At 35.9% G+C, this 27,405-nt stretch overlaps 2 protein-coding genes and 1 pseudogene across 2 annotated transcripts; 2 read left to right on the forward strand and 1 right to left on the reverse strand.

Moving 5' to 3' along the window:
* The first annotated feature begins 5,536 nt into the window (after nt 1-5,536).
* On the forward strand, nt 5,537-8,183 carry LOC143535298 (uncharacterized). The gene is made up of 3 exons (XM_077029589.1): nt 5,537-5,730; nt 6,732-6,841; nt 7,422-8,183. The coding sequence occupies exons 1-3, from the start codon at nt 5,537-5,539 to the stop codon at nt 8,027-8,029; spliced, it is 912 nt and encodes a 303-aa protein (XP_076885704.1). The 3' UTR covers nt 8,030-8,183.
* Nucleotides 8,184-14,168: 5,985 nt separating this feature from the next.
* LOC143535300 (zinc-finger homeodomain protein 2 pseudogene) lies at nt 14,169-15,077 on the reverse strand (annotated as a pseudogene).
* Nucleotides 15,078-21,912: 6,835 nt separating this feature from the next.
* LOC143535301 (sugar transporter ERD6-like 6) lies at nt 21,913-26,860 on the forward strand. Its single transcript, XM_077029591.1, has 18 exons — nt 21,913-22,375; nt 22,757-22,819; nt 22,918-23,007; nt 23,418-23,477; nt 23,614-23,679; nt 23,777-23,842; nt 23,944-24,019; nt 24,654-24,718; nt 24,798-24,890; nt 24,964-25,044; nt 25,130-25,214; nt 25,292-25,338; nt 25,417-25,479; nt 25,568-25,627; nt 25,704-25,769; nt 25,885-25,944; nt 26,050-26,164; nt 26,228-26,860. The coding sequence occupies exons 1-18, from the start codon at nt 22,151-22,153 to the stop codon at nt 26,338-26,340; spliced, it is 1,494 nt and encodes a 497-aa protein (XP_076885706.1). The 5' UTR covers nt 21,913-22,150; the 3' UTR covers nt 26,341-26,860.
* The last annotated feature ends 545 nt before the right edge of the window (nt 26,861-27,405 follow it).

A 27,405-nucleotide genomic window follows, 5' to 3' on the forward strand; every position in this document is an offset into this window, starting at 1 on the left:
TTCTTATCGTCTTCTAGCCTTATAAACCTCAGAGCTCTGCTTCTTGCTTCATCTAATGACCTGCATGGAGTCATAACAAGATCATCATCGAAAGAGAAGTTTTTTTCTAACCCCAACTTAAGAGCTTCCACTGCCGAAGCCGGGTTTAGATTTGGAATCTCCAATGACTCCTTGCTAAACCTGGTAATAAAATCTCTCAAGGATTCCCTAGGATTCTGGGTAACCCTGTAAAGATCACCTGTCATTTTCTCAAATGTTCTACTACAAAAAAACTGGTTATTGAACAAGTTAATTAAATGGGAAAAGGAAGTGATAGTATTAGAAGGAATACTCAGTAGCCATTTCATGGTTGCTCCAGTCAAGGTAGACCCAAATCCGTTGCAAAGACACACTTCCTTGATTTCCATAGGGATTGGGTTGATCTCCATACGCTCTCTATACTGTGCAACATGTTCCTCGGGGTCCGTCGAACCATCATATAACTTCATATTTGGGGTTTGAAACCGTTTAGGGACCTGTACGTCACCAATTGATGGTATAAATCGAGATACTCTGTGAGTATCAGTGGGAACTTCAGCTATAGGACGGACTACACCAGGAACATTTGATATCATATCCTTGAGCTTCTGTAATTCCCGGGCTAAACTTGAACTTATGCCTGCATCCTGCAAAAATCCTTGATTAGCATTAAAGGGAATTGTATTGAAAGTGTTACCCTGATTAATATTCTGAGGAGCGGTCTGGGTGTTATAGCTTGCATTCCCAAACACAGTATTTCCTGGAGTGACAAAACGAGTGGCCGAAGTGTTAGCCTGCATCGGGATGAAGTCTCCCTGGTGCACCTCAGAGGACCCTACAAACTGCTGAGTCTGAGCAAATGGCTGCTGAGGATTGAAGGACCTTGATGGAGGCACTCCTGAGAATCCTGCTTTTTGCTGAAATCCTGAGGATACCACCTGCTGATAAGGACCTGAGGATCCTATCTGGTGGGAAAATCCTGAAGATACGGACTGTTGGAATGATCCTGAGAGTCCTCCCTGATGCGACAATCCTGAGGATAACGCCTGCTGATAAAGACCTGAGGATCCCGTCTGGTGGGACAATCTTGAGGATCCCACCTGATGGAACAATCCTGAGGATCCAGACTGTTGGAATGATGAGGGTCCAGGGTTGTACACCATGGCTGACTCCGGACGCACCAATCCTGAAGATCCTGGAGGAGTGAAATCCAGAGATCTCGGGATTAGTGGTGTAAACTCTTCCACCGGCTTTTTGGCCTTCCTCATATCTTCCAGTTCCTTCACAAGCATCTGGTTGGTCTTATTCTGGCGATCCATCTGTTCCTGTAGCCGTCTATAAAGAGACAGCAGGTCGTTGTTGGACACCATGATGGGATCTTGGGGAGACGGCCTTGATCCCGAGAACACGGGAGTAGCAGGTTTCTTCTGAGTGTTGTCAGGTTTCTTCGGGATAACGCCAGTAGGAGGAAGAGGCATAGAAGGCCTCACAAAGGAATCTGAAGCCGCAATAGAAGAAGAATCAATTTTCGGTTGGGAAGACATGTTGTGGATGTTGAGAGTAGGGTTTAGTTTGAGAGTAGATAATGATCAAAGCACCGTTTGCCCCACGGTGGGCGCCAAATTGTTTCGGTCAAAAATTAACAAAGTAACTTTTGATCAAATTAGTACGTGAGGTAAAGTGCTTGATGGTAAAACGAATGAACATAGTGATTTGATTACGAGGAAAAAAACCCTTCATTATGATAATCTCCGGCACAAAAAACCTTTTCACCGTCACTTTTATTAATAGTAAAAAGATGATTACAAGTGGTGGAGCTGATAGAATATCGAGAGCTAAGTGTTACAATGATTGCTAGTAGCTAAGTGGTGAGAGTGTGTGTTCCAAATGATTCTATCAGCTCATTTAAATAGAGAAAGTTACAACTGAAAGAGTCTTCCAATATAGCCGTTGGGGCACTCTTTTTTTGAGTCTATCCACGTTCATAAATGTTCATCCCACGTCTTTGACCGATTCTTTTAGGAGTTACTCATCAAACATGGTCCCACACGTGCTAATATTAATTATAAGTGCGATATTTCAGCATAATAGTCAATATTTGACCATTAACCATTACTTGGCCCTTAATCCTAGCGGTTATAACTCATTCCACACGTTTTATGTAACCACCAACCGTGTATTCGCATGGACTTAATCAACAATTAATATCTGCAATTATAAATCAACACCAAGAGAGAAATATCTATTTATTAGCATTAATACTCAGGATACTAAACTTATCTGAGAATCCTGAACATATTCGGGATCCCAAGCATATTTAGGATCCTGAGCTGATCCAGGATCCTGAGCGACCACAGATCCGACTATAAAATTTGGGCCCTAACAGTCCATATAGTATATATATTGAAGATTTATTGTGATAAAGTCAGTTACCATGTTTTCTCAAACAGTAACTGTTCGAGAAGTGTTGCATTAAAATTTCGATATGAAATTAATTATTCGTTTATGAACGATTTTGAGGAATCTAAATTTTCGTATCGAATGCATTCATGATATGCTTAAGGATCCTATAACTAAAGGTCTACCCGTAAGTATTATGAAAGCGCTTATAATCATAGGGGTTTATTGATGACCATGCACAACTACATATCATACTATCATGAATGATTAACTATTAAATTTCCTCATCAATTTTAATTTTGTACATCTCTTAACATGTTCTGCATGCATAATGACATATAGACGAATTAATATACAAATCAAACGTTCTGAAGGATTTACTTGAAAATTTTGATCATAACTACTTAGGTTTTAAATAAGGACTGCAGTATAATTAATGAGGGTCATGAGCTGATGTTCAATTCAATTATTGTATTTCTCTGCTCCAGTTTAAGTTTAAAGCTAAAATGAGTGTTAACTCCTGATCAAGCTTATTTAATACTCATAATAAATGATTACTCGGTCAAGTGGGAGAATGTAAGATTAAATATATAATTATATATATATATATATGACCATTATAATCATTTATATTATGATAGATCAAAATATTAACTATAAGCTTGGTAATTGTTGATGGGCCATATTACCTATAATTAACTAATAAAGGGTTTCCCCTTGGGTGTATATAAAAAGAGATAAATATTAACATCATAACATAATCTCACACATATAACAAGTTTGTGTGTCTCTTCTCTTCTAAACCGGGTTCCTCTCAAGAACCCTAACACCATCCTTAACTATACACCCTAAAGGGGAACTCGATCAAGATGACAAACATGTAGACTACATCATACTCTGTTGCGGTTATTACTCTTCATGCTGCAACAGGTTCATAGGTTTCTTTTTATTCATGTTTTCTATTAGTTACATGAAGAACTGATCAACAATTCTAAGGCTGACAAATCATGCGGACACAGTAGATTGGATAAAGAATATAAGAAGGGAGATTCATGAGGACCCGGAACTGGCCTTCGAAGAAACCCGAACAAGTTCAATGATCCGGTGAGAACTTGAGAAAATGAGTATTGGCTACATGTGGCCCATGGCCAAGACAGCAGTCATTGTGATGGTTGGCTCTGGTTAACACCTTTTGTTGCACTCAGAGCATACATGGATGCTTTACCAATTCAGGTTAATTAGTTGTAATACACATTGTTTTTGTTAAAGAATAAATCTTCAACTAAGAAAATCTAAACTCTTTTATTAATATTTTGAAAATGGTTGATGAAATAACTTAGTTTTCGAGGGGGGTGCGTAGGAACCGGTTAATTGGGAGCACAAAAGCAAGATCAACGGTGGTGGTGGTCGGAAAGTGGTGGCGGTGGAGTGGTGGTGCTGGTGGCTGAAAAGTGGAGATCATGATAATGGTAGTTGTGGTGGTGCATGTTTTTTTTTTTAAAAATCGTCTTCAAAGACGAAATTCAATTGCAATTCGAAATTCATCTGCTCAGATGAATTTCAAAAAAACACGAATTTCGATGATTTTTAGATATAGTTTTCGTGGAGATGATTTTCATTTATAAATTATCGGTCCAGACGGATTTCATGTGAAAACCATCGGTTTGCGTAAGAACCTTTACACGTGGCACAATTTCGTTTGTAGACAAAAATTATCGGTGAGAATCCAAATGTCACAGCGGAGATGGTTTTGGTTGGATTATTCTTAAAAACTTTTTGAAATTTGGGCTATTTTGAAACTTTCTCTCCTTATTTGGGCTATTTTAGGAATTTTCAATTATTATTATTATTATTATTATTATTATTATTATTATTATTGATGCCATTTACAAAACCGATCGATAATTGTTTGTTTGTCTCAAGTTTCTCGTATCGATTGGTAATATTTCTTATTATTTTTAAAAATTTGTTTACCAAGCTTTCTTCCTCACGGAAGAATGATAAGTACACCTCAATCCCTTTTGTTCACCTTCAATATTGTACTTTATTTTAGCTTTTTCGCTAACACGTAACTCACAAAACCTTTAAGACACCAAATGACTAGATCGTGGCTTACCCATGTTATGGCCAAGTTTTTAATAACTTTCAGAACTTGGCATAATAATTCCTTAGGTATCATCATTCACCCCAAGATTGACTAACTCAAAATGAGATGTTGCACAAAGCTTTTCATCTAACATTTATATACAAAGCTAATTTCAAAAGTATGGATGACAATGAGATCGGTTTTGGTAACTCAAATCAGTCTCTTAGCAATTATAAAATTGTATCTTGTATCCTTTGATATTTGAGAGTATATTTGACTCTCATGGATATAGGGGATCCCTATTCATGTTAAAATTCACATAGCCAGTTATGAGTTAGGCCAAGTGTAGTGAGCGACAAATAGGGACGACAAAGGGCTGAACACGTGTCAAAAATCCTTAAAATTGATTAGATGAAAAGTCTTAAGGGTCTCAAAAATCTTTGCTGCAACATGTAATGCCATGTGGAGGCGTTTTCGTTCCTGGCACATGACATAAATCCACGTGATTGGCGGATCCGCAGTACGCACAAACACTGTCAGGTGAGTAAGTAAATCAACGACATCTACGCACCAAAAATGATATGTTTGGGAATTACTCAATCATAAAAACCTATATAGACATCATTTATTCAGAAAAATAAGTCCGTTAGTTTTATTCAACTTTTTATTTAAATTTATACCAGGAATTGTTGTAAACAAATTTTTTAAAAAAGAGAAAATTAATTAAAATTTTTAAATTTAAACTGTTTTCGAGAACCATAACAACGTAACGTCTAGTGGTTTGTTATTTTAGTAATTAATTTGTATTTTGATGAGTTTAAGAAAAACGTGGCGGGAAGATAGGACAACCAGAAACAAGAAACCACCAGATATCGCCACGTTGCGGAACGTAGTCGGTACACCGTCCCTCTATAACCGCAACATCTTCCATTTTAACTTCCTCTCTAAAACTATCACAATCTCTTCCATTAATATTATTATTATTATACTCTTTATTTCTCAGGCTTGTTAGTTTTCTATTAACCGATCAAAATGGGGAAAGCGGTGGTTGTTATGGTGTTATGGCTAGCAGCTGTTGCGACGGTTTGCCGGAGTGCTGGCACTCCGGCGGAGAAGGGCGTGGAGAACGTAAAAGACAAGGTGAGTGATGCCGCGGAAGGTGCTTTGAATGAGGCTAAGGATAAGAGTGGTTCATGGAAAGATTGGGCAGTCACTAAAGTCACTTCGTAAGCTATGTTTTTTTGTAGAACACTTACATTAGCCGACATGCTAGATGATATATTAATCTAATTTTTTGTTTCGAAGTGGTCTGGTCCTAGAAACATCTAATTTGGTTTTTAGGCTGTTCTCAAATAAATAAATAAAAAGTTAAAAACCTAAACTAAATGTTAACAAGCATGGCAAGCAAAAACGCCAACCAATTTCCTAGAACATATAGAAAAAAAAAAGTTTACATTATGCTAGCTGTTTAATTTATGCTGTCTAATTTGAGTCGATTCGACTGTTAGAAAATGAATCCTTTAGGTCGGTTTCTGGTATTACAAAGGTCCTACAACTTTTTAATAAAGCCTATTTTTTTTCTTTTCTTTTTTTTTTTCACGACCAACTAAGCAACGCCCAACTAAGTAACATCGGGTATTCCGTACGCGGCCCCATTGGCTAAAGGTAGCCCGAGCAGGCCACCAGTCCGGACGGACGGAGCCCATAGCGGTCCACCTTTTGAGGGATTCACCGGATAAAACCCGACCCCCACACCCGCCAAATGGCACGACAGCGAAGAGCCGGTAAAATCGGGTGAGATTAGGACTCGAACCCTGGAAAGCCAGTGTCATCCCTCATATCTCTCATATAAATTGGTAATAGTGAGGTTTGAACCCCTTAATTTTTTTTTTCTAGTTTGCAACTTTTCAACAAACATATAATATTATGGAGAACATAAATAATATATAATAATGTGTTTAACAATTTTCCAACGAATTGTATTTTCGTTTAACAAAAAAGCACATTGTTACCATTTTGTTGCAATACAAGCGCATTGTTACCATTTTATTGCAATATATAGCAAAATCATAGCTAATTTTTTTTTTCAAAGTTGGAAATTCGTTTGAATTTTGTTGAAATTACATGTAATCATAGCCATTGTTTTAGTATATTTGGTGGATGCCATCTTCTGAATTTCCTGGGATTAAATTCAGTTATTTCATATCTCATGTTTGTAAATGTTTAGGGGTCTTGGTATGGACCAGAAGGATGTGAAAGAAGGTGCTCAAAGTGCGGTGGATAAAGCCGGCGAGGCTGCATCAAAAAGCACATCGCAACTGAATTCTGCTGTTTCTGGTAACACCTATCCACATACATTCATGAATTAATACGTGCATCGATACACACCTATGAATGGGTATAATCATGCATTTCTCGTTTCTTGGAAATAGATTCTTGTTGTGTGTATGTTATGATGCTGCATCAAGAAGTACATCTATAGTAAATTTTGTTGCTTGATGCATATATTTTTTGAACTAGTAGGCGGTCCTAGATGTAGCCAAGTATTTTTAGGCATTTTTTGGAAGTTTTTTGTAGTACTAGTCACTTAGGTACTACAATTCACTTGGGTGACAAGCGAACGTTATAGAGATGAAAGACCTTAACACAGGTTAAGTTCCCGTGAAAGCTCATTTTCACTCATTAGTAATTTGCTTGTACCCGCAAGAATGTGCCAAGTTCGCTTGCCTCCCCAGCAAACTCATACAAGAAAACTGCCGGTATGAGTTCCACTTGCGGAGGTAGCTGACTAATTAACTAGAAGTACAAATACTTACAAAGAAGCCTAAGTAGAGTAGTTAGATAAATCCTAAACACCTACTAATCATACATTTATACATATGCTTATAATGTAATTAGTCCTATATTTTTCTTGCAGAATCTTCTAAGTTGGCATCTGAGAAAGCAGGTCAAGCCGTGAACATGGCTGAAAATGCTAAAGAAGATGGCAGTGCGAAAGCATATTCATACATCTCCGAACTGGCACATGAAGCCATGAAAAAAGCTCAAGCTTTTGCTGGGGTGGTTGAAGAAACAGCTGAAGAGAAAGGGAATTATGCATATGATGCCGTAGCCGAGGGGGCTGATAAAGCAAAGGTCAAGGGTTCAAACACGGCCAAAAATGCCAAAGATAAGGCATCAGAGGCATACGATTCTGCATCTGAACAAGCAGATAGTACCATACGGAAGGCCACAGATAAAGGTTCTGAACTCAAGGGGACAATGGACGGAGCAGTCGCGGATGGTAAAAATAAAGCACAAGATGCGTATGATGCGGCTTCGGATAAGGCTGGTGAAGCTAAAGACAATTTAAAAGATGCAATGTCTCAAGGAAAAGATCAAGCCAATGCTGCTAAAGAAAATGCTTCGGATGCTGCAGCGAACGCTTATGCTACAGCTAAAGAGCAGGCCAATGAAACCTATGAGGTTGCTAAGGAAAAAACATCGGATGCTGCAGGGAATGTTGGAGCAGCAGTGAAAACATAGAATGTATGGAAATGCAACATGTACACCATGTGCACCTACTCAATCTCCATGTGGTTTCGTTCTTTGTTTCTCGTTTTTGGTAAGATATATACTGATGTTAGATTGTTGTAGGTTCTTTGCTCTACGAAGGCAAGTTATATATGATTTGATTTGTTTCTTGTTGGAAGTGTAATAAGGTGTATACGGTAGCGAGGTGCCAATATGATGATATGTTATATATGATGAATTCTTTCTAGGTTTGTAGTGTTTGCTCTTAGGTTGTCGTTTGGTTAATTTCGTTAATAAACTGGTGCTTCCATATTAATTCTATTCGATTTGTTACATCTTCATCACTTCATGTAATCAGGAATCGGTCATTGTGTGAACTGTGTCTTTTATATAAATATATATATATATATATATATATATATATATATATATAATCAAAATATGAACCGAGTAATTGTTTAGAAAAAAAAAAGATGGGAAGTAAAGTAATCTTGGAGCCTCAAAATAACAATGTTTTTTATTAAGATTACAATTAGACGATAAATCAGTACGAGACGACTCTTAATTAAGCAAATATTTGAAGTTACATAGATGAAAGCAGCTTGAACAAATTGTTACTTTATTTTATTTTTCATTGACCTAGATACCTTGTGGATTCTAAATTTTCATTTTAATAAAAAAAGCATATTCAACCGCACAAAATCAATACCAGATAAGACAAAAAGTAATGTATAAATTTTTACGAAAACAAGCTGAAATCTGTATATTAAAATGGGCTAATGGATTATTTTTTGTTTACGGTTGACCATCACATACTCAGTTGATGGTTATAGCTATTAGTGGTTACACTATTTAAACTCGCCGGAAACCATCAGGAAATGTCAGCAAATATATATATTAGGGGTAATAAGTTACTACTAACGCTCGGTTAGCAAAAATATATATTAGGTGTAATAAGTTACTACTAACGCTTGGTTGGCGCTAATACTCATTCTACCGTTATCGGACTAGGTTGCCATCAGTGGTCAACGACAACTCAATTTTCCGTGCAACTTTTATTAGCCATGCAGATTTGATTTGTTTCCAGTAGGAACATTGCCTCTAGATCAGCAAATACTCATTTTGCTACTGTTATGTGTTATTTGGTATCCCATACTTGTCTTTCTCGTTTTTTGGGGGGGGTAAGAGTATCTCTTATTTACAAGATTAATGGGCCTAAAACCAGTGGCTAAGGTTAAGTTACTTGTAAAATAGATAAGAGCGATTCTAATTTACAATATCTTTGGCTTACAACCAGTGACCGGGGTTATTAACGTGTGTTTAATATAAATTTTAATTAATACAACAGATATATTATTAATTAATTACAAAATTTGATAGAGAATGAGAAATAATTGAAGTATGCAAAACAAAATAAACCTAAAAGATAAATCGTACTTCATGTGATAAAAGTCAAAAGACTTACACGGAAATAAAGACAATTCTATAAAAAGTGGCAATGAAATCACAAGTTAATTTATGACCTTTTAACTAATAAGAAGAGACAAAAACTACAAACTTGAAAAGAAAGCAATAACACTATAACACTGGTTCTTCCCTACCAGCGTCGGCACCTATTCAGCCCTTTCTCTTAACATTACTTTCTCATTCATTATATTGACAGAATTAAAACTTCTTTATCGAGGTCATCATGAGGCCTATTCTCTACTAACTACAAGAAGGTACAGATCAATTTTTTCTTTTAAAAATTTCAGAACTTTTATATAATATCTTACAAATTTCCCATGATAGTGTGTCAACGGATTCTCTTAGACTCCCTTTGGTTCAACCCTATACCACCAATGTTTTCAAAGAATTTGGGACATAGTCAGTACTAAATAGTTAAGTATCATCGTACATGTTACCAACTTTTGTCCGGAAACGTGATAGACATGAATTATACTCATGTTATTTGTTTAGTAGTTAGCTACATACATCCCGACCAGGGCCGTCTCTAGGGACATCGAAATAAAGCTAGGACTTTAGGCCTTCACTTTCTAAGAACTCCAATTTCTGAAACAAAATTAATAATTATACATTTGTAATTTATGTTTTGGTATAATTAATGTGTGTGATCAACGTTTAAAGTGAATAATGTCTGGAAAAGTTTGAAAAACTGTATTACTAATGTATTTACAAAAAATGATGACATTTTGATTTATTTGGAGTGAAAACAAGATAATTTTTTTTATAGACAGAATTACAAATTTTGTCCTTTAAAAAAAACCAAATTATGATTCGTGTCTTTTTTTTAGTTTCTTTGCAGACGGTGTACTTTAAACTTTTTTTTTCTACACGTTATGTCCTTTATGCTAACTGGGTTAAAAAAACTCAGTTAAATGCCCTCACGTGAGGTGCATGTGAGGACATATCGGTCTTTTAGTCTACACTACAAAAAGTTTTATAACACTATTTCTTTCTTCCAGAACTCATCCACCACCACAACACCCACCATCAACACTCACCTTCACACCACCATTCAACATCCAGCAACCACCACCAAAACCCAATGGCATCTTCCAGACCAAACCAAAAACCCCAATTCCATCACCGGAGCATAATATTAACTCAATCCGGAGCTTCCAATTCCGTCAACTCGCCGGAGCTTCCATCACAACTCGCCGGAGCTTCCATTTTCTCACAACCAGAGCATAATAATAACTCAATCCACCCACAAACCCGTAAACCCAAATCATTAACCCTAGATCTCAAACCCACCAAATCACCCAATTAACTCCGGCGACAATCCAACACTAACCCACAAAACCCACACCCCCAATTCCCACCACCACCACCACCTCCGCCGCCGTAAACCCACCGTCCAAAACCCAGAATTAACATATCTTCAATTGAGGCTTTAACCTGGTCGATTGAGGAGAGGTTGATGGCAATGGAGCTTTGTTTCTGCTCAGTTGTTATGAAATTAACCTCAGATGAGTTCGATATACAAACAGAGTTAGAGGGAGGAACTCATGTTTCCTTATCAAGGAGGTTTGGGTACAAAATTACCACAGGTGCAAGTGGGTTAGTGTGTGAATGGTTTATGTCAGGGGAATAGGAGGATCAGGAGGTTGAATCGGTGGACTTAAACCCACCGATTGAAGAGTTCATCACAAAGGAAAAGAACGGCTAGAGAGAAGGGAGAGAATTTTAGAGAGAGAAAATATTTTATCAACTGAAAAATCTTGAAATTGAGGATTTGGGGGAATTGAGAGATGGGTTTGATGATTGGATGAAGATTGGATCTGAGTTTTGAATTAATTTGATTTTGGTGTGGTGGATGATGAATAATTGAATTGAATTGGTTTTGAATTTGGGGGAAATTGAAAAGGATGGAGATAATAAAGTGTTTTTTGGTAGCAGGTATAGACGAAAAGACCAATATGCCCTCACATGCGCCTCATGAGAGGGCATTTAACTGAGTTTTTCTAACCCAGTTAACGTAAAGGACATAACGTATAGAAAAAAAAAGTTTAAAATACACCGCTTGCAAAGAAACTAAAAAAATGGCACGAACCGTAATTTGGCTTTTTTTAAAGGACAAAATTTGTAATTCTGTCTTTTTTATATAACAAAGCCTCGTTTTAGACCGCTAAAGAGGTTGAGCCAGCCTTGATCCTGACAAACTAAACCTGACCTTCTGTTTTATTGATTTAGAAAAGGGATCGACATGCGTATATCTAAAGCCGAAAATTGATGCAACACTTATAATAACAAATTTGTTTTGGAAACACAACATTTCCAAAATAATTTGTTGGTTGGGATGTGTGGAGGTCCTTTTCATTTGCGGAGATATTTATAGCATCCACAACAACAAACATTCATAAACAGACACATCAATGTCACATCAGATTTTAAACTTTTCTCAAAAACCTAACTTTTTACCATAACAAACGTTACAAACTTCATTAAAATATTATATATGTAATATACATCTATATTTGCATGTGAGAGAATGTGGGAAAGTGGACCCACAACCCTTGTTTGTTGAAGGTTTGTAGAAACAACTCTCACAATTTAAACTTTAGTCCTACAACAATGATTTTAGTCTACCCTTGTTTAACTCTCTTGCTACCTCATTCAAACATTGGGCATTGCACCCTCAACAGGGTGCTCTTAACATTCGGTGTTTTAACTTCCCAGTGACAACATCAATATAGTGAAACAAATTCATAAATTTTAAATAGAAAAGATTAAATCTATGAAACATGTATATCACATGGACCGTACATGTAATTGACTCAACTGACTTTAGATATTTTTCTTTTGGATGCATGTATACGTACTATGTGGTGGAAATTGATCGATGTCGAAAGGTTAATCAAAAAAATTTGTCAATACTTTTACTAGCAAGGGCAAGGTGTCGAATCCATAGAGAATCAGTGGAAAGTGCTAATCAAGTTCAATACTTAATAACTAATTATGCTATGTGGGCAGATGCTTTCAAGCATATTAAATTGATTTGGTTGTAAAACAATTAGAGAAAAGTAACCAACTCTAGCGCTTTCAGGTTGTGAGACAAACTAGACCAATTGATTATTTAAAAGACTAGATATCTGACCTTGCTGATCGTCATAACTTAATCCGAGCAATTGGCTTAGTTGAGTAATAACTTAATTGATTACTAGTTTTAGGGTTTGATAAATGAAAGTGATTTGATGGCTAAAGATAAATGAGTCAATCACTCTAAGAACCTAATCCTAAAAGTTGATGACCACAAATTAAATAATTGATAAAATCACAAAACATTCAATTACGAAAAACTGTTGAATGCACAAACAAACGCAAAGATTCGACTAACCGAATGATTAACTAAATCCAAATCCAATAATAGGTTTAAAATACCAAAACGCCAAACTACAATACTACCCTTTAGGGATGGGATCGGGACCGTACCGGTATCGACCGGTTCCAGTCCCGAAAATCCCGGTACCGAAATATTTGGTTCGGTATCGGTATGGGACCGGGATTGAAGGTAAAATTTCGGGAAATACCGGACTCGTCCCGTACCGGTACCGAAACTCAAAAAGTTGGTACCGATTCGGTACCGACTGTACCAAATCGGTACCGATTTCGTTATCTGTACCTGTACCGATTTTTCTCATCCCTATTACCCATCGCCCGGAGTTGATCACGAGAGCTTTAGCATGTTCATCATGAATGTCTTGATTCTTGGCTGAGAGGATGAAATCATGGATGATTGTGTGATTGGAAGGTGTTAGGATGGTGTGTGACAACTACCAAATCGCCCCAAGATGATAGAATATGAATAATAATCGACTTTAGGGTTTCATGGGCTTAAATATGGAAGAGGAATCAAGAAAATAATAATTCCCATCAGACCCAGCCGTAGACGACTGATAGCTTCTTCCAAAAGAATAAAAAGGATACTTTCACAAAGAACCTCTAGCTCTAAAAAAATCCCTTGACATATGAATAAAACCAAGTAATATAAATTGTGGTAAATGACTTATAAACCAACACAACATATGAAAGCATATAATCAATCATATAGAGATCCAAAGCAACTCTACATAAATCTATACACCCTCTAAAAGTTCATAACATTTTTCTATGTTTTCAAGAACTTCTTTCTTTGATAATGTCCTCGACGAGGTTCAATTTTACATATTTCGCCTACTCCGCTCATTCCATGTGAATTTGGGCATGCGTCTACCTAATCCCGTCATTTGTAATCAATTTACATGACCGAACCATCTCGACTTTTTTTCTTATCTTTTCTTAATCGAAATACATGTCGGTGCCAACTCTTCTCCAAAATCACCTTTTTCTTATGTATAGTTATTGTGCACATTAATAAAAAAAAAACCCTCTTATTTGGATGTAGTTTGTTTCAATTATTTTCGGCTCCTTACCGGATTATGTTGTTTTATACATTTGCCATTCAAAATAAAAAATAAAAAATTGTGCACAATAATCAAAAAGAAAATCTTTTCATAAGATAAGATCTTATGTAACATTATCAAATCCATATACTTTTATTTATAGTTATAATAACATATTAGATATAATATTTTCACAAGAATTAGAATCGAAATAACACAAACTAGTAATTTATTTTAATAGAAATCTTGGAAACTATTAATATGGCTATCACCAAAATGCAAGCTTAAACCCCTATGCTCATTATGGTGGTTAAGAAAAAGATGATATCTTTCTCGATTTTAATTGAGCTTATCTGAATCTTGATCTTGTTTCTTCTTGCAGGCTTGTTTGCTGTTATGCATCCATACTTTGAACACTTTTTTAGTGATTCCAACTTCATCACAGAATTGTAGAATTTCTTGTTCATCTTGCTTTTGAATCTTCCACCCTAGTTTCTCTGCAAAATCATGCATATTTTGCTTTTGCTCTTCGGTGAATTTTGTTCGAAATCTTTTCTTTAATGGTTCTCCACCGTGTGTTTGGAACATGCCAAGATCATCACTCGATAATTCAATCGGTGGAGGGTTGTACATGTGGTGGTGCTGCTGATAAGGCGGCTGCATGGTCGCAGCAGCTAGAGGCGACGGGTTATGCACAGCAGGCATCCGTGTGGCAGATTGCGATTCACCCGCCATCTCTCTTCGGTGGAAATTGCGGTGGCATTCGCAGGCAGCACATATTAAGCCATCTGGTGTGCCTTGTCCTCCTTTGGGAATGAATTCCCCACAGCCATCTACAACATAAGCGCCCATGCTAGCAGCATGGTTCTTTTGGCATTCGCGATAACCAACCACCATGGCAGCCTCAATATTATTCGATGAGGGCGGTGGAACTGTCCGTGGGGGATGCATTCGATCAAGGTTCGATTCTCTTCTTTCTCCATGTGCTTCCATTTGGTCTTCATGTAACCCTTGATCATAATCTAGATGGATATGAGGCTGATCTAGGGTTTGATTTGATGAAATTAAAGGTGCATAAGTAAAGATGGAAGATGATCCTTGATTGAAATGAGATGGATTATTGTGATTTATGTTTGACATCTAATCTCTCTTTCTCACTAAGAAACTATTAAACTCCTAAAGATCTCTCTCTCTCTCTCAGCTTATTAAGCATTTAAAATGTACCAGAATTTATATTACTCTTATTCGAAAATTTTGAAAAGTAAATGAACAAGAGAAGTACTAATAACCTAAAAAATGCATTGGACTGTAGTAAAAAAGAATCTTGAACTGCTAAAGATGATATTTTTCTATCTAATGGAACCCTTGAGACTTTGCTTGATATATACATAATTGATGCAGTAGATTGTAAAGCTCTATAACATGCATGTATACATGCACGGATGACATATCCAGGTTTCTTGAGACTTAATTGCAGGCCAAAAACATTTCTATCTACTGGGACCCTTAAGGCTTTGCTTGATATATAATTGATGAAGTTGATTGTAACAGCTCTATAACATGCACGGATGATATCCAGGTATATCTGGGCATGGGATTTAATGATTTGTGGATACAAATGGAGGAGAGTGTACTGGGTAGGATGGGGTAGGGGTTGTGGTTTAGGAAGAGTGTGCAACAGGCCATCAGAAAGTGGTCAATAAAGGAAGTAGTAGAAGCAGATGGGGACTAGCTCATTGACTAAGCTTGTTAAGGGCAAGGGGTGGGCCCCGACCCTATTGTTTTTTTTTTTTCTTTTTTTGCGTAATAGTGTAAATTAATCCGTTTTTCACTCAAAAATTTATATACATAGTTTAAATTTACTCGTTTTCTGTCAAAAATTTTAGCCCAACCCCATTAATTTATGAAATTTTCATACAATTTGAGTCTAACCTCCCGACATTTTTTTCCAAATTTCGCCATTGGGATAGCCGGTGTCAATGACAGGTCCACTTGAGTCCTTAAGCTAGAGTTAATTACTCAACTTAGATATTCATCCTGATGGGGACATTTTGGGCATTTTTAGGGATGTGATACCAATGGAAAGAGAGTTGCATGACCGGATTTCGTGATTACAATTACAAATAATTGGACAAGAACACACGAAACATAATTATGAAGACCCCTAGAATGTGGCCTGTGGAATCAACCACAAACTGTAAGTGCTAATAGTAACAAGTGACTGAAGAACAAGCACACCAATAACTAAAAAAATTTCTATTATCATTAATATTCAGTAAGATATACAGATTACTTACGATTTCGGAAGGAATAAATGTCAGGTGCGCCCATTAATGATATTCCGGATATGTGTAAGAGGTGTCTCATCGATGTGGCCCAAACATGTTATTTATAGGCACTGATATTCCTTCTAGAAACCATAATCATTAGCAAAAACATTCTAAATATATTACAAGTGTAAAACATGTCTCCGAGCAAACATTTTCCTTGTCGATTAGAGCTCCTAAGACATTGTAAACCTTGAGTATGCTCGAAAGATTACTTCGAACAAACTTTTATTTAGAATATTTTCCAACGAAAATATTTCTCTCAAACAAGCTTCAATCTTCATGATCAAATCAAACTTTGCTCGGAAAGATCCAACACCCAAACAAGTTCTTGTTCGAATCTCTTCAATCTTCTTTATTGGAACAAACTAAATATACCAGGGTATTGTAGCTTTCTCGAGATTGAACTTTGTTGGGAGTAAGACTTAGATAAATTTTCATAAATTCCCTACTAGCATACTTGATATTCAACTTTATTCCATCCTTGCTCGACCCACTAAGTTGCTCGGGAACTTAGTTTAAGCAAAGATATATCAAGGGTTTGCTCAGTAGAAACCTTGCTTGATAGAAGAACTAAGCTTGCTCGACGAAGTGTAGCCTGCTCGAAACTAACACTTAGAAGATTTCAAGAAGATAATCCTGCTCGTATAGGATATCTTGCTCGAGGAAGTAAAAATCTTGCTTGGAGTTCTTGAACTTGCTCGAGTTCCATACTTAGACAATTCTGGAGAGGTTAAGAAGATTCAATATTTCATTTAAACCCAACAAGAGGAGAGACATATAGACACCTTATTGATAAGGCCGTCCCAAATAATCGTTAAAAAATTGCTTACATATATAAAAACAGAAAACAAATAAATAAATTTGCTTCTAAGTTGCGAATAATTTTTCTACACTTGGCCACTACGTCCTTAAAAAATAAAATATCATCGACGGACGAGATTTTAGTAGCGGGTCTTTACAATCCCTAAAGAAGATGAAAATGTTATTAAAGAAAATCAGTAAATAATTATTGAGGGATGACCATCGGTAATTGGGTATATTCTTTTATGAAGAAACTACGTATATGCGGTGTGTAAATATGCACGGGTGATTATATATCAGTTAGCGTTTATCCATCGTAAGGGGTCATTTTATATTACTTTTTTATAATTTTTATATATATTTTTAGATTTTAAATTTTAGTTATTGTAAGTAAATTAATAATATACTTAAGATTTAATGATAAAAGAGTTTTACAAATAAAGATGTTATAACTCGGTTTATAAGCTATCTGGTTTGGTTAAACCCATGACCCACTTATTTTTTTTAGTGTAAAATTGTTTTTAGTTAGAAATAATATTGTATTTAAAAAAATGATATTAATTTTTAGTGTATCCCTATTTTATAGGATTTTTTCATATCAAATATTTGGTGAGATTTATTTTTAATTTAATGAAATGTTATAACCCGTTTAAGGGCTATTTAGGTATGGTGATACACATACCCGTGAATTCGGGTTAAATACATGAGAAGCCTGCATTTACAAATAAAACAATTTTGTAGTTTGAGAGAATGTATGGAGCAATCAGAAAGCTTTTAAAGGTTTCGTTTATATATTTTTTTAAGATTAAGATAGGAACATGAACAAGGACTTATGCTAACCAAAGTAATGCAAACCCAGTGGGCCCAATAAAAAGATTAAAAAAATCTAGCACAAACTTGAGAAGTTAGACCATGTGTAATCATAAAGTCTCATCCCTGGCGTCACGTCACGTGACGCCCAGTCAGAGTTATGGTTTTTTATAAAAACACGGTATAGTCATAAAGCACCACCCCTGGACGTTATGCGCCACGTGGAGCCCAGTTACTACACTTTTTTGTTTTTTTTTTTTAATTTTTTATTAAGAATAATCAAATAACAATAATATTTTATTAAATAAATATATATTTTTAACTGATTTATTTAACATTCAACTACTACAAAGCGATTACAATAAAGTGGCAGGCAAACGGGCAACAAGCTGCGCCGCAACCCCCTTTTAAATAGCAAAGTCAATCCTACTAAAAATGAAACTTTGGGTCCTATGAGCTGAATAGGTTCCGTGTACGACACGCTGAACCCTACTCAAAAAATTCACAACCTCTGGGCCAGAAACCAAATGTATCAAAGGCAAATGGGAGAAAGACATGTTGATTCTCTAAACAAGATTTCTCGTGTTTAACAACTTTGCCCGATTCAGCCTTTAGTGCAGCCTGACCCACAACAAACCCAGGGTCCCTGAGCCCAGCAAGAGGAGACACTCCTGTAAGATCCACACATGCGTGTTTTCCCCCTGCCCACCCGGACACAAGAATATCAGCTGGTCGTAAAGTATACCTCACTTCAAGAGGATTTGTGAGAAAGTTAACAGGGCTTCCTTTTTAGCAGAAATCCCTGCCCGTTTAAGAACATCACACAGAACATCCATAACCAAATCATGTCTGTATTATAAATATTACATTAAAATAAAAAAAACTACTCGCCGTCATCTTCATCGTCTTCGCCCTCGTCGTCTTCATCGTCTTTGCCCTCGTCGTCGTCGTCTTCATCATCGTCTTCATTGTTGCCCTCGTTTTGATTCTCGTTTTCACCAGGCAATTGCCGATTCATCCAAAGATGTTAGACCAAATCCCCCTTTAGTGCGTTATGTATCTCCTTGACCGCACGAAATCCGAAAGCGAAGCCTAAAGGTCTTCGAGTTCTTGTATCTCGGCGAGTCGCCAAAGTAATCCGCCATCAACCGGTTGTTAGCTTCGATACGATCTCGTTCGATATATGCTCTTTTTTAAAAAATGGTGGAGGAGAGCTAACATAACTCATATAAGTTGTCGCGAGCACAATCGCACTCGTAACCGCCTCTTCCTCCGTGTCGTCTTCGGCTTGTCGGTCGGGCCCGAAAAAATGATTATATATAGAAGAAGGAGAATCTAAGAAAATATAGAGTACAAAGAAAGATTTATAAATTTGGTGAGTTTGATTGGGGATGAAGTTGGTTTATATATAGAAAATATGTTTTCTTATTTTTTTAAACGGTCATATGACCGCTGGGAGAGAGATTTTGATTATTTTTTTTTTTTGCGTTTTGTGTAAAATGCCGGACAAAAAAAAACAACCCAAAACACCCCAGGGGTGGGGGGGGTGGGGGGGATGCCCCCGGCGTTATACCCCAAAACGCGCGCATAAATCCTCCAATATTAAAGGTCTTAGAACCATGTGTTGGGGTTGAAGATAATATTTCTACAAGATTGAACTACTAGATAAACATGCTCTATTAAGATGATGTTGAGTAATTTGAACAAAATTTGAACAAGAAGTTAGTGGTGCTAGCTGTGTATAAGGCAACTAGACGGATGCCCGCGCTATGTAGCGGGAAATACAAACCTTGATAATTAATCACGTAATAGATTTATGGATGTTCACTGTTTCTTTTGTAATCGTGAAACCGTTTATTGGTATAGGTAGATTAATAATTCTTATTTTAAACTCAATTTAGTATCGGAGTACACCCGAAACCGGAACCTAACCATTGCTAATGGTTTGGTTTTGTTGAGTTAAATTTTCAACGGTCTGGTTTTAATTTTCGGCGACAAAGCGTAGCTAACAGCTTGACTCACGGTTTAATTTAAAACCATCAAAACCGAACCACAAACACATATACGTAAAATGTTATTTTTAACTGAAAAAAAAACTATGACAATATCATACTCAAATTAAAGAGAATAATGCTCGTTTTTATGGTGCAGTTTTATAAAAAAAATATTAACGTACGAAAAAGTTATGATCGTTTAAAAATCGCGGGGGTAGTTGCATTAAAAATGAAAATATAAAGAATATATACATAAAAGATGAAGGATTAAAGTTGTAACTATTCTTTTATTTTATAAAAGTTAATTAAAGTTAAGGGGTATATATTGTAAATATTTTGAAAAAATATGGAATGCATGTGAGTTTTTATGTTAGAAAGACTATTTTGTCCTTCTTTAAATTTGTACCATGTGCTTGAAACTTTTTAAAGTACTTAAAATCACTGTCTTAATTTGCCCTTCATTACCGTATTATATATAGTATAGATATATAATTGAAAAATATGTACCATTATAAACCTCTGTTTGGCTACTATTTATTAAGAGCGTGTTTGGTGACTATCTATAAAGGTGGGGTATTTAGTAGATGACCACATGGTAAGCACGAAGCGGAGTGAAAATCCAAACTAAAAAAAAAATGGCACAAACTAAAAAAAAACATAGCGTGAGCAATTGGTTGAGTTACACCCATTACTAGTCTATGGAGAGGTCTCGAGAAGTCGGACCTTGTGGGAAATTATCGTAGGTGGTTTGGATCAGTTGTTAGGCCTAACTCTCATGCGATCTTCATCAAGGAGTTGGATGTTATAACCTCCCATGTCTCTTTTTCTGTAGTTAAGTTTTCGATTTATAAGATTTGTTCCCTGGTATCGGCTTAAACAAAAATACAGCTGTTGTTGGCAATCCAATATGATTATGGGTTTTTTTTTGCACTCTACACGCCACACACAGTGAAGATTTCCTTAATTCTCGTGCCTCATGTCCAGTGACGAATCCATGAATTTTTTTCAGGTGGTGCACTACTTTTAGATGTTTCAATTTCATAGAGTCGGGTATAAAAATTTCCAGGTCGATTCGATGGTTCGGAAAAAATTCATTACATAATAAAAATACGATAAAATAATTAAAAAAAAGATTAGAAATTAAAGAACACATAATATAAATATAATAGTCTTTACAATGACCACGAAAAGCTAATGGACCATTCAACAATGCATTAGTAATGCATTAGTAAGTCTGGCCGAAGCATGTAATCGGATTCTATATTGTTTTTTTTTACGTAGATCAATTCCTTTATCAACAATTACAAACCAACAAATTAAAAACTAACAAATTAAAACTAGAATTTAACAAATAACTTAACAATTAACAAAATCAAGAACAATTATAGTGTATAATTGATATAAGGCTGAATTTAAAAAAAAAAGTTGAAAAAACCGTTGGTATGCGAAGTCAAAGCCGTGACCTTCTTACCAACTATACCGTCGCTCATATTGTTAATTGAGTGGTTCATTCCTAATTTATTAGGTGGTTCCCTCTAAGATTTTCTATATATCGTACACTATAATTTCAAAACTCGGATGGTTCCGGGGAACCACCCATTTGTTATGTAGATCCGCCATTGCTCATGTCGTATAATTCGTATGATGTCACACCCCGTTTTAGCAGAAATACAATGTGTGAAGGATAACTTAAATGGGGACAACTTGGCTTGGGCTCTAGGCAACTAGAGGTGTATATTCCGGTTAACCGATAACCGATTAATTTTCTAACCGGTTAATTATTTAGCGGGAAATAACAGATTAGACTGGTTAATCGGGTCGGGTACTAAGCGGTTTTGAGACAAGAAACCCCTACATGGTATAACCAGTTTCAGGAATAACTGAACCGGTTTTTTATAAAATAATAAAAAAATCGTTAACCGTTTCGGTTAATCGGTTTCGAGAGTAAATTAGCTAAATCAATCGTTAAAATTGCTACCTTTATTTTTGTTCGATAGCAAATTTTGATGGCAATTACTCATTAGTAGTGCTAAAATGCAATTTAAATAAAGTTAAGAGAATTATTTAGAAGAAGCAATAGACCATGGACTAACGTGTAATTTACCCAAGATCGAAAACTCCCGCGAAAAGCTCTTGGCAGTCCAGCATTCTCTTGCGCATTTCGTGCCCCTCTCAAGAGACTCCGTCTTCCAGTCTATTATCAGCTTGCATGCCCGTCTCTTCCGCATGCTGTCGAACAGAAAGACCTCATTCCTACACTCCTAGTTCCTCATTACGTCCCATTCTTGTCAAACCTTCCGAATCAACTTTCCAATGGCGACACGAGACCCCGAGATCGAAGAAACTAGCGGAGGTGGTGGCGGAGGTGGCAGCCTCAAGAAGCCACTCCTCCACACGGGAAGTTGGTACCGGATGGCCGGTATGAGCTCCCGACAGTCCAGCATGTTAGCCTCCTCCGCGCAAATGCTACGTGAATCCGTCTCTATTTATCTATGTGTTTGCATCGTCGCCTTAGGCCCCATTCAGTTTGGGTTCACTGTATGTTATCTTTCATTTCATGTATAATAATATATATATATCTAGAATGTAGGGACGTCAAGGAGAATTGCTAAAAAATTTTGGTCCGAAGTAAAATATAAATTCGATAACTCATATATAAAAAGTAATCGTGTAATTTAGATGCTTTGGATGTTAGGTCTGACTTATTGAGTATTGTTTAAACAAAACTTTTGATTGAGCCTAATACAGTTTTTTTATAAAATAAATCTATATATAATTTTTTTTAAAAATGTTTGGGCCTCTGGGATGATCGGGCCTTGAGCGGTCGACCTCCCTGTCTTCCCATCCCAAACCGCCCTGTTAGAATGCCAAAATGAATATGTGCTGGAATTAATTTAGTTGTGTTTGTTCTTGTTACAGTGTGGGTATTCAAACCCTACGCAGGCTGATATTATAACGGATCTTAAGCTTAAAATTTCGGAGGTTTGATTTTTAAACGAATACGCTAGCCTTATTGTTGTATTATTTACTACTGGTGAAAGTTGGGTTGGTTTTTTTAATGTAATGTTTGTTTATGACAGTTTTCGGTGTTTGGTTCATTAGCAAATGTGGGAGCTATGGTGGGTGCGATTGCAAGTGGTCAGATTGCGGAAAATATTGGACGAAAAGGGGTAAGATAAGTGTACGAGTTTGGTATTACTGAATTGCCTCTACATACAATGTTATTTTTGTGACACCTTATGTAAATCGCATATTCTACTTGGGTAATCAGTAATAAAATCATACTGATTGGAAAAATGAAAACATCCATTTTAACCAAGGATATGTTGCACCAAATTATCCAATCTATCTTATTGAATTGAAATATGTTGCGCCAAATTGAAATCCGTTGCACCAGAAGATACACCTAGTTGATTGGTAATTTTTAAAAGTCAAGGCTATTTTGTTGATTTTCTCGGTCAAAATGGTTATTTGCATGATCTTATTAACTGCGAGGGATAGGATATTACATTGTCTTGTAAGAAAAAAAGTAAATGAATGAGCACTGAATGTTGTGAATTTGTTTGTGTTGAGAGTGCAGTCATTGATGATTGCTGCTATTCCTAACATACTTGGATGGCTTGCCATTTCATTTGCAAGAGTAAGTAACCGTTGTTATGCTCATTCCCAGCATCATAAGCAATATCTTATTGTTCTACATTCATCAGTTGGTGTGTAATTCACTCACTTCCTTCCGCTTACTATCTTAATTGGTATTTTTGTTTTGTTTTTCATAGGATTACTCATTCTTATGTATGGGAAGGCTATTGGAAGGCTTCGGTGTTGGTGTTATATCATACACGGTGAAATTTAACTAGGCATCTGCTCATTTTAATATCATTTGTTGATCAATGGACAATTAAATTAACCACTATTACTTTTGCCTGCATATGATCTTAGGTTCCTGTATATATCGCTGAGATCTCACCTCAAAACTTGAGAGGGAGCCTTGGGTCTGTGAACCAGGTTGGTCATTATTTTAGAAACCATATCATGATCCATCATCTTCTTTTGTTTTCCTGTGAACTAGTGTACCATAACTTACCATGGTATTCGCCCTTTTACAGCTCTCTGTCACCATTGGCATAATGTTGGCTTATCTTTTGGGGCTTTTTCTTCCATGGAGAGTGCTGGCAGTTTTTGGTGAGGTTTAACATTTTACGGGTTCATTATAATTACGCGTTAATCTTACTCAGAGCATGTAGCATTATTACGCAGAGTAGAAATCACGAAAATATAAATAGATAATCCTTGAAAGAAAATGATATGATATTCAATGAGAGAAACATTACATAGGAAATTTTAAATTGGCAGGCATTATAAAATCTGCAAAATTTACACTTAACAACAATCAAAGAAATTAAAGGAAAAAATTAACACGTAAATTTAGACAATCAACAATTAACAACATATCGGAAAAACTGCAAATATTGGGGGAAAACCCTGATGCTAAAACCAAAGCCCTAAGCCCCTAAATTATGGTATTCAAGCTGGACACTTAGGCCCCGCAACTTCACTTGTAGCCCAACTTATGCCCGGTTTATGTTTGGGCCTTTTCCGTCTTGTTTTCACTGTCAAATCCAAGTAGAAGTCAACTAGTTCTTAGATCAGCTTCTTATCACATTATAAATGATGAGTTTACAAAGTAGTAATGCTTCCAAAACATTTATTTGGGGAAGCATGATGTGTCCAGTCACAAGTAATTAGATTCCTTAATATGAACAAGTAACCAATTTCACCACTTTCAAAACTAATGCATCTTCTTGCCTTATAACAGGAACCTTGCCATGCATCTTTCTGATACCGGGTCTATTTTTCATCCCCGAGTCTCCTCGCTGGTTGGTAAGAGTCATCTTCATTAATTATATTTCAGATACCATAAGCAATATTGATCTTTTTTTTAACTTTCAATTTTGGATAGGCCAAGATGGGATTTATGGAAGATTGTGAAACCTCTTTACAAGTTTTGAGAGGATTTGATACAGATATTTCTACCGAGTTTAATGAAATCAAGGTATAAGATTTAAATAATATCGATCAATTCTGATATATACAAATTCCTTGATTTCTATATATGAATTTCACAGAGATCTGTGGCAACATCAGGAAAACGAGTTACAATTCGGGTTTCTGAGCTTAGAAGAAGAAGATTTTGGTACCCTTTAATGGTATAGTTACCAACTGCTGCAAAGTTCATTAAATTTGAAAACCGTTTGAATTTAAATATTTATTCTTTAAAGTCGTGTTATGCAGGTAGGAATAGGTTTACTTCTTCTTCAGCAACTCAGTGGGATAAATGGTGTTCTTTTCTACTCTAGTAACATCTTCTATTCAGCTGGTCAGTTTATGACATGTTTTAATTTATATATTATTGAATATACCATTTTATTTAAAATATTTCACTATCTGAAATAGGAATTTCATCCAGCAAAGCTGCAACATTTGGCCTTGGTGCAATTCAGGTATTTAACAAATAATTTATGTGAAAAGACAATCCAAAACACTTATTGGTCAATGGTTGGAATCTGGCTTTGATGTAGGTTGTTGCTACTGCAATTACAACATTCTTGGTGGATAAAAGTGGCCGTAGAGCGCTTCTAATTGTAATTACTTGTTGGAATTTTAGTTGAGACATTTTATGACCCATTTAAGTAGAATGTTAGAATTAAATTATTGCTTTTTTTGTTGTAGGTTTCTTCGTTTTCAATGGTTGCAAGCAGCCTTCTTGTTTCAATGGGTTTCTTTTCGAAGGCTAGTAATGTTTTATGTTTATAACTGTTTTTCATGTTTCATGGTTATTAAATATCTACATTATTTGTAATTTCAGCATCTGGTTTCTAAAGATTCGTCCATTTACGGCTTCTTGGGAACGTTGGCAATGATTGGATTAGTGGTATTCTTTGCTTGAATTTGTGATCTTGTTCCTTTACTTTCACTCTTGTTATAAGCACGCGCGTGTGCGTGTATGCTGAGTCGTCATTTAGTCGCTTTAATTGTAACCAATCCAGGTTATGGTGACCGGCTTCTCTCTAGGACTTGGACCTATTCCTTGGGTTATAATGTCTGAGGTATGTTAAACTTTGTCATCAAAATTCATGTTTTTATGAACTGTATCTTTTTCTCGCGCTGAATGAACTATATAACTAAATGTTTTGACTATCTTATCATCTCAGATACTTCCTGTAAATATTAAGAGCCTTGCTGGCAGTGTTGCAACACTTTTTAACTGGTTGGCAGCATCAATTGTGACAATGACAGCACCATTACTCTTGACTTGGAGCAGTGGAGGTACCCTTTGTGTGTGTTGAGTTTTGTAATGAATTAGTTTACTTAATTGTTGCTTATATACAGGAACCTTTATCATATATGCTGCTGTCTCTACTTTCACTCTATACTTTGTGAAGCGATGGGTTCCCGAAACTAAAGGAAAAACTTTGGAAGAAATACAATGGTCATTCAGATGACATTATTAGGGTCTGTTAACATGATTTTTACAGGAAAAATGCATATTTATTTCAAGAACAATATGGCGTAGAAGACGAACCATTCATGTCAGCAGCAATCCCTATCGTTTAACACGTTTGATAATGAGACCCGCAAAAACAATGCATTAAGAAAGTTGGGGAAAGTGATGAGTTTTTGTATCTATGAGAACTGAGGAATGGTTTATAATTAATAAACATGATAATGTCTTCAATCTGTCATCATCATTTCTATATCTATGTATCTACATAATGCAAAGCAAACACTTAATCAAATCATTAGGATAATTCAATAGATGTTGGTCCATTATTTTGATTCCATTTTATGTTCTCCAAGAATCTTTAGGTTTGTAATGAACTAAACGTTCAACGAGCCATTCATAAGCTATTTTATGTTAGTTTATTTAATAAGCAAGCTTGCATAAACAAAAAGAAATGTGCATTGGTTAGTTGAACGAACCGACACGAACACATGTCAAGTTTGTTCATAAATGTTCATTTATGTTTGTGTGCATCTTTATCTGAATTTATTTATTATTTAATACCATTACTAATTTTAGAAACCAAGTCTTGGGTAATCTCTTAACGAATTGAACGAACAAACAAGAATACATTCATGTTGTTTAGAATATAAACGAACTAACATAAAAAAAAACATGGAGAATTTAACTTCTTAACAAACGAACACCAACTAAATTACACTTCTTTAAATATTTGTGTCCTTCATTTGTCCAGTTAAAGTTGAACGAAGGAACTGAACAAGTCTTGTTCGTGTTTGTTTGGTTCGTTACGTGATACGATCATAACAAAATATTAATTGAGTATAATATATATTTATTAAGTTTATCTATTATTTAGTTTCCTTATTATAGTTTAATTAAGTTTCCTTACACTGTGTTTCCGAGTTTCATTTAAGAAGAGAAAAGAAAGGGAGGAGAACTGAAAGAGAGGGGAAGGAAAATGTGTCACTTTATTTCATTCCTGAGTTTAATAAAAATGAAAGAAAAGGAAAGAAATTTAAGAGTTAATAGGTAGTTAATGTTATAC

The sequence above is a fragment of the Bidens hawaiensis genome, unplaced genomic scaffold (genome assembly GCF_021521415.1).
Source record: "Bidens hawaiensis isolate Kalapana, Puna unplaced genomic scaffold, B.hawaiensis_p1.1 tig00010465_1, whole genome shotgun sequence".
NCBI lineage: Eukaryota > Viridiplantae > Streptophyta > Magnoliopsida > Asterales > Asteraceae > Bidens > Bidens hawaiensis.